Source organism: Rhipicephalus microplus, chromosome X (genome assembly GCF_043290135.1).
Source record: "Rhipicephalus microplus isolate Deutch F79 chromosome X, USDA_Rmic, whole genome shotgun sequence".
Lineage (NCBI taxonomy): Eukaryota > Metazoa > Arthropoda > Arachnida > Ixodida > Ixodidae > Rhipicephalus > Rhipicephalus microplus.
Window position 1 is genome coordinate 293,881,953 of NC_134710.1, and position 8,776 is coordinate 293,890,728.

General features: G+C 40.8%; 1 protein-coding gene across 1 annotated transcript; it reads left to right on the top strand.

The window, feature by feature from the left end:
• The first annotated feature begins 1,715 nt into the window (after positions 1–1,715).
• Positions 1,716–8,194, top strand: LOC119161397 (antimicrobial peptide microplusin). The gene is made up of 5 exons (XM_037413836.2): positions 1,716–1,880; positions 2,428–2,489; positions 4,291–4,380; positions 5,859–5,885; positions 7,975–8,194. The coding sequence occupies exons 1-5, from the start codon at positions 1,805–1,807 to the stop codon at positions 8,050–8,052; spliced, it is 333 nt and encodes a 110-aa protein (XP_037269733.2). The 5' UTR covers positions 1,716–1,804; the 3' UTR covers positions 8,053–8,194.
• The last annotated feature ends 582 nt before the right edge of the window (positions 8,195–8,776 follow it).

The following is an 8,776-nucleotide window of genomic DNA, read 5'->3' on the forward strand; positions in this document are numbered from 1 at the left end:
CTGACATTTCTTTTGGGTAACTTTGGCTGCCTCCCAATGCCCCCCCCCCCCCAAAAAAAAAAAACAATTTGCTGAAGGGTAGTGCAGTCATGTTAAACGCAAACATCATGCAGAATGCGAAATGGCGGTTCACGACAATACCAAGAAAATGCTTTTAAAAATGTTTTCAGTCACAATTAGGGATCTCGGAGAGGTGTGTGCATTTTCGAGGAAAATACCCTAAATATTGGGGATTTAAGTCTCTTTTCTAATCAAGCAACGTATTTATGCTCGCCAAAGTTTAGACACAATTGTGCACACCTTGTATAGAGTACAGTTGCGTAGATAGGATGTAGTCGGCGAAATCATTTGCAGACTATGGTTTAAAAGTGAACATCGTTTTCACGTTTCTTTTCAGGTTTTGAAGTTGTAAGACTAAAAACTTGATTTTACGCGCACCAATTGTTTTAGTTCTTTTTGCGTTCCTCTCAGTACTAAATACCACACGCACTCTCTAGTGAAGCAGCAGGCTGTAGACAAAACGTTTCAGGGCATCTTTAAAGGACCGCTTTGACCTTACAGCCCGTAATTCTAGAACTTAGACTTTTTTGTACTGAGAAATTCCTAAAAAACGCCGTCAGATTTCAAGTTGTGCAGGTGAATTACCTAATCATGCGGACATTACATTATCCACAAATCAGAATAAGTTATTAGTTATCAAAACTCATGATAGAATATTTATCTTTTTCTGTCAGCATTGAAGCACGTGGTCATAATAAGGTTGTAGGTAATAACCATAAAATTATAGTTACATGTTGGTGTACTTTCGCGATGAGCATGTTCAAGCCACCATCTCAAATGAACAGTTTTTTTTTTGCTAACGGTGAAAAACACGCTGAAACGGTGCTAATAGTCCAATGCTAACGGTGAAAAATAACTGAATAACAACGCTGGCTGTACGTAATACAACATTATCTCAAGGAGCACATGCCGGCTAGCCTAACATAATGTTAGGGCTGGCAAGCTAAGCTTAATCTTTGCACGCAGATGGTGCGCACGAAAAGGCAAGCGCCGGTAACACCGGAGGAACATTGCACCGTACCGGTCAGCAAGCAACGCGTGGATGTTGGCGACGTTGCGCACATTGACACACGCTTCTTTAAAAGTGTGAAAACAACAACAACAACAACAACAACAACAACAACAACAACAACAACAACAACAACCGGGAAGCAATAGAGGCAATAGGGCTACGGTAGCAACGCCGTCTGAAAGAGCCCATGTTACGCTCAACGCAGCACTCGGCGGACCTACGCGGCCCGCACTCGCACTAAGGCGTGATTCGCCCTGTATACAAAGAGGAAGGAGCCGCGCGAGGTTAATTTCACGGCATCGCGTAACACCAGCATTGCAGACAGTGGGAAAAGGCACTCGCGTCTTTTGGTGGCGAGGGATTCGCGTCCTTGGGTTCCTCACGTGCGGCGGCAGTTTTTAGATGCAGCGCGTGCTGGTTCATACGCGGATTGCGTCAATAAGAGCGGAAGGATGTGTTGTTGGCAGCGTGACGGGTAATGCGTGTACCTCATGTCTGACGCCATGTCTGACCAATAGAGCTGAAGAAACTCGATCGTTTTTCGTTTTACTTGTGGCTCGCAGGGCGTCTGTCGTAGCTCGAGGTTGGCCGGGGGGTTGTGGCCGAACGTGGGCGGGGTTCTCATTGCCACCGCTTTTAAAAGGTGCGCCCTCACCGACCCTCGGCACCACTCGCTGCATCCAGCCTTCCTGATTCAGTCGTGTCTACCCAGCGAAGAGCCGCAGAACAATCATGAAGGCATTTATGGTCTTAGCCCTGCTCGCCACTTTCGCCGCTGTGAGCACTGCTCACCACTTGGAGCTTTGCAGTGAGTATAATTCCGGTTCGGCTTGTTTCGAAAGCATGTAAGGTGAGCAGGACTTATATAGCAACGTGACTTCTCAGCGCCTGATAGCGCATTGTGATGTGAGACTGTTTTCCTACAAAACGGTGTTGATGAAAGTATTTTTTTGTGGGCAGGGAAGGGGGGGTAATTGAAAAACTGGGTGACATTTTAACAGGATATAAACTTTGGCAATCACACGGAAGTGCCATCGAAGCCCATTCCAGACGACGACAAATATGAAGCACTATTGCAAGGCGACGCGAAGATGAAAGTTCTACTTCCATTCTGGCACTCATGCTCATATGTTGATCTCACAGTGACTGGTGTTAATTCCTGTATGCTTAAGTTCCAGGCAATTTGCCCTTTATAACTTCTAATGAAAGGTCGAATGTACAAATAACTGAGATGCTACGGGTCACTTGTGAAATAGATCCGTACAAGAGACGCGATTCAATCCAACTTGCGTGTGCTGAAAATGTTTGAGAGTCTGCATAGCTGACTACAGTGCATATGGTTCTCTTTCACGCAGAGAAACAAGACGAACAGTTGAAAACTGAACTCCAGTGCATCGGGCTCCACATTTCAGCAGAGGTAAGACAAGAACCACTTGGAGGACTAATTTTAGTTGACGAATTGAGAGCGTGTTATGTTCTTCAACGCAAAAATGAATTCCTGCTGATGATATTTTGGTGAGAGGTTTTGGGGTATGCTTGGTACCCTGGGGCGGAAAGCAAGCAGACGGAAGCGCATGACAAAAATGGGGTCTGGTTGCAGGTTGGTAGCTTGGTCAAACTTTATTAGCTGTCCGGGAGACGCGACTAGAGCACAATAGGCTTCTCCCTCATCGTGACGGGCAGGCTAAATCTGACCACCCTATTGTCGACTTTCTGAACGTCCCACAGCTGATCCTCGTTGTTAGTAATTCTGATGCTGCAGAGCCATGTGGTTGCAGGTGACACACCTTCTTCCAAAATGTATACACGCCTGCCACTAAATTCAAATGGACGATGTAAAACTGCTACCACCTGTTTCTACTCTTTTTTTAAATCTTACGCAATTCCACAGATCAAGTAGCTTGAGTGGCTATGTGTGCAGCACTTCGTAGATGTTTGATCCTGATAACTACAAGAAAATGTTAAAAATTAGTAATCCAACTGCCGACTGTTGGAATTTTAGAGATAGTATTAGGTACAGTCCTGGTCAAATGGAGGCCATGCTCCCATAGAAATACATTGAATAGTGGCCTGGAAACTTTTGACCTTTTTCCCTGTACATGGCAAACTTGGAAGCAATTTAATTGTAATGAATATCCGTTTTTTTAATTGTGAGAAACACGCCTAGTTTTAAGTATCCGTAATGAAACATGATAGCTTTATATTAGATGGTGATATCAAAAGCAAGTTGATGCTAAGCAAAGCAAAAGGCAACTACACCCCATAACTGCATAGCAAAGCTTAAACGATGACACGATATGGTGTTTCAATTTTCAATTTTCTTCGTGCTTTTTGTCACAAGAAATTTTGTTCTAATTTATTACAAGGGCTGCTTTTCCGGAGCTCCCGGCGCGCCCAGTTTTGTTATGACTTGATTGTGAATTTCGTTAAAGAAGGATAGGGTCTTCTTAAAGTTAAAGAAAAGAGATCCATTAAAACATGACCTCCTTCAAGTTTGCTATGCAAACATATGACCCCCATGTTCCCACAAAGTGGATTAAGCTTTCGTTCATTATATGTCGGAAGGTTATGACATTTTCGATAAAAAACATCCTACGCGATTAAAAAATTTTGTGTTAACATCGCACGCAAAATACGCAATATACAGCACGCTTTTCAGTGCATGCGCGAGAACACACGCGCTGAAGGCAGACAACACCATACCGCAAAAAAGCGTAGGGGAGGCCATGCTTGAAACACAAACTCGGTGTTCACATCGTACACACAGAGTGTTGAGATAACAGTGTGTGGACATGTGATCGTGGCCATTGCCTGCGTGGTAAATAGTCTCATGAAAGCAAGCATATTTCAAGAATTTGATTATAGCATGTTTTGCCGCTTCACGAATGCGATTTTTAACGCATTGAAGAAGAACGGCTATTTGGGCTAGTTGGTTGGAATTCATGGTAATAAGGGCTGCAAAGAGGTGTTGTCCTCTTTGCTTTCCTTGCCTCGCCTTTCGTTTCATATTTCTTCTAGCACCTTCGTGCTCGCGCTGCAGCCCTTATTACCATTTTTAACGTCTTCTCATAAATGGGCGTCTTGGATGCTTACAACTATGTTGTCATTATTGATATGTCTTCAGCGGGACTAGAATCACTCTCCAAAGAGGCAACATTGACTAATCTTCCATTCAAAAGTGAATGTTCATCATAACCCACATTGCGATTGTAATGCAGGCAAACCAAAGCTTCGACAAAGCGTTGAAGACCCTTGGCTGCCGGGATAGGAGCTGCGTCGTCCGGAAGCTCTGCGCAGGAAACGACCTGGTAAGTGTGTGTTCAAGCTAAGACATTTTTGAAGATACACTTAAACCTTGAGGAAGCCAACCTTTCTTGTGATATGCATTCTAGCTGCATATGGCATCCTTGCAAAATCCACAAATGAGTTTTCATGCTATCTTCAAGCAAAGCAAGGAATAAAAACAAAATTGGCCATATATCAAAGGCGTAAAGGTTAGACAAGTAATATTATATTTCAGAAATGCTAGCGACATTATTGCAACGTTTAAGTGGCATTCGTTATTTATCAAAACGCCTCAAGCTTGCATTTTCATTAAAATGCCTTCCTGGTTATCTATATGGGCACTTCTATATGGGCTAGCTTTAATTTTGTGTTCATCATTTCTAATACATGCATACAAGAGCTATGATGTCCTCTATAAGGTAAAAACAAAACAACATAAAAGACTAACAAAAATGATTGAATAAGCTCTTCCTCATGCAGGGCTTATAGTATAAGCGCTTCATTATAAGAATCAGACGCGTTACTTACATACGATCGTGCCATTACATACCGTCGACTTAGATTGAATGAAGCCTTACCGAACGCATATCTACTCTAGCTATAACGCAACTCGGATGCTCACTGTAACAGTTAAGAAACGACATAATCCGCATTCCGTCTCACGTATCCTGACGAATGAGCTTGTGTTGAATGCAATATTAGCACTATTTGTCACGTTTCCCCAAACATTTCGCGGCGTTTGAGGTTCCTTGCCATGCTGTTCAAGAAAGCAGTGAACCACAAATTTATTCTGTGATTTTTAATTAAATAAGCTTTCTCTGAAAAATTCAAATGAAGTGCACTGGTTTGTATACAAAAACATTGTTTCTTTTTGCTGTAGTCTCACCCGTAACAATTATTTTCTGGTTTGCTTGTTTATTTCAGTTTGCTGTTTCTTAATTTTATTCCACTTTGGAATAAATTTAGAGACTTTCTTTATCTTTGCGGAGTATTATTTGAGCAGTCGTAACCTCGAGGGCATTAATTGATGCTTTCCAATGAAGAGCCTCTTGCGTACTTTGTAGTTTCACACCCCGCAATTCGCATGTTTTTGACGGTATAGTACTTCAGCAGAATCAAATGCGTGAGTCAGATACGCAAAAAGCAAGAACTGTTCGTGAACGCTTGGGTGGTATTTTATAAGCTGCAAGTCACGTGGAGGAAGAAGTAATACTTTACATCAAAAATAGCTGGCAATATCAAAAAGTAAGTAAAAATACTGACATAGAGATACATAAAGAATTTGAACAGACGCTGTTTATAGCTCCTTAGGGTAAAATAACTGTTAATAGCACTGAAATGGCTGTAAAAAAGCAATGTTTTGTTAAATATATATAGGAGGTACAAGTACCACAACAAATACCACACCGAGTAACGTCAAACATAAGCACACCTTTTTTAAAGATGCCTTGTCTGAGATTTCATGGCTCAAGTAATTTTGGTCTTTTTTTTTCTTGAACAGGAAAGCGCCATGGCCACTCACTTCACGGTGAGTAGAAGTGCCGATTTTCTCCAACGCTGGCATTGCTTTCGATATCGCCTTGCATGCATGACATCTCTGGAGGGTCGATGGCAAAATATAATTGCGTGCCCAAATTTTCTCCTCTGCATTGCTTGTTCTTTTTTTCGCCATGACCTTGTATTATTAAAGTAAAAAAATAAATAACTTAAGTAACTTAACTTGGGCATTTCTTTTTTTACGGCCCGTCAAACAGGAGATTTTTGTAAAAATAAAACTCAATGCTGGAAATTTTCGAAAAATGATAGGGCTAAAATACTGCCAATATGTAAAACTTTCAGTAGAGTAAAATAAAATATTAGAATATTCTCTAAAGAATTCCAACTAAATAGCTAGAATTTATCTGATTCCTGTTCTTACAATTATTTGAAATGAAATTTGTCCATGGGAAGTTAAAGTGTAAGCCCATTTCACGTATGCTTCAAAATGTACGCCTAAAGGTACCAGCTCTTCTAAATATTGAATTTACTACAATGAAATAACTTTGTTCATCGTAGCAATCTGCTACTACGAAGCTCTTATGAAGTTTACATGTTTACCAATTTCGCAGTTCAGGGGCTATGCCGAAATTCATATAACGAAACAATAAATGCAAGGAGAGATGCATTGCAGCGATATCGCGACAAAGAATGTGATGTAGGATGCTTTTCAAGGAAAACAATGATTTTGACAATTATGGACATATTACGTTGTGGCTATATACCTATTAAGGACCAATTCGCAGGATAACATACATTTAAGGGTTCTTCCCATATTGTCAGTAATACATGTCAGTTGATGAGGCTTGACAGAGATAGTTGCACCAAGATCCCGAAAAATTTCGACTGGCGAAATCAAGGAACGTGATGTAAATAAACTCTCGATCGAATAGAATGCACTATACCATTATGATGTCGGTTTGTTTTGGCGACACCCGTGAACTATCAATATATTAGTTGTTCTTTTCCAGTCGAATTCAATTGTTGTTAATTGGAATTCAATAGTGTCATAGAAGTGTGCGCACATGCTCTATTTTGTCAGTTAGTATGCAATAATTACGTTAGAAAATCATCTTTTGCTTCCATTTGGGTTTTGTACATTGTTCGTAAACGTACAACACCTAAATACTCATCCTAATTTAGTGTGATATATAAACAAACAAGGGTACGAAAAGGAACCGCTGCGTCATTACCAACTGTATACCCTTTGACAAAGTCGTCTATGAAAGACTGTAGAAATCAGTCGAAGAACTATATATGCCAAATATTCAGGCATGAGATATGAATAGTAAGGCATGATACTTGAGATAGGAACTTGCGGACGCTCTATAGCGTCCGCGGGTTTCTGTATCGAGTATCACGCCTCAACATTCATATCTCAAGTTGTCCTGTGATACTCCTTCGTTAATACCACCCCATACGCAGTATATGCCTGAATATTTGGTATATACATCATGTTCTTCAAATGAGGAACTAAAGACGAAAAACTAGTCCATCGACGAGAAACAGCTCTTGAGATCTAAAAGGTGCTAATTCGGTCATCGGTTATTCACCTAGTATTGTTTGGCGCTGTTGACTTTTTCACAAGACGAATGAGGAGTTGATCTTTCCAAATGAATATTTATTGTGAATAATGGTTTTACACGTCCTAATGAAGCGTATTTACTGGAACAAGGGCTAAAAAGTAGCAAAACGGGATATTTTCCTGGTGATGGCTTGACGTTGTCGGTGGATCCAAGTTCGCGTTTATAACCACCGCATTTAGCATCATTTTTTCGCAAGTAATGAAGAAGTTTTCTGTCATATACATGCGCCTGCTACATACCTACCCTGTGTTTGAAAATATATTAGATTGCGTCTCAAATAATCACATAATAGTTTTCATGCATTAAATTCGAACGATTTCTATTGAAGTTTACAGGTCACGAGGCAGTACCACAAAACTAAATAAAGTAACGGCCTGTAAAGGTCATTCGCATTATATATAACGCTTAAATGCATCATGGGACACATATCTGAGTTATTATCGGACGTTGAATGCAAGTATAAGTGTTACATATTACTGCTTTTGTGTGTTATAGAAGACTCAAATCACGGAGATTCACAACGCTGCTACTACCTGCGATCCAGAGGCCGGGCATGGCCACCACCATCACTGAAAGCGGTTCGCACGGTGTCTTCTGCGTGCTGACAGTTCCTATAGCTCTCGGAGTCACATCGTGGAGCGGCTCGACAGAGATTTGTCCTAATGAGCATAACTATTTAACACAACAAGAAAAATAAATACATGTCGCCTTGAAACATTGTCAAGTTATCTTTGATGATGCGAGGAAATACGGTGGTGTGCTATAAAGTCATTCAGTATTACTCTTTCCAATTTTGAGTTTTCGATCCTTATATCCTCTCCCATTCTGTGATTAGGCCTACCGAACATCATAATTTTTTAGCTCAGAAATTCAAAGGTCACATATAAAAGATAGAAACTTCGTTTTTGACGTCGTTTTTTATATTTGGTCAATCAGCGAAAGTGCGAGCGTGTCGCCATCTCTGACTTCAAAAACATTGATTTGCGAACAGTTTTCCCGCCGGTTAGTAAAAAACAGTGGTGCTTTCAAAATGCGGAGCATTCGCCATTTCTTTAGATTGTTTTTTGGCTGATGGCGCAAGGATTAACGCGAATATCCCCACAAGTTTGAATGACATTCGTTTCGCTGGGAGACCCTTCTTCAATTGGACTATGGTATGATCATTTTCAGAGCTTAATATAGTACAACCAGCATGCTGCTTGGTTTTACTTTCCCAACATAAGATTTTTTCTCGGTGTCCACATTGAATCACAGGGTGCTTATCGTATACACAAAGGTTGAAAAGAACGTAGCGTGT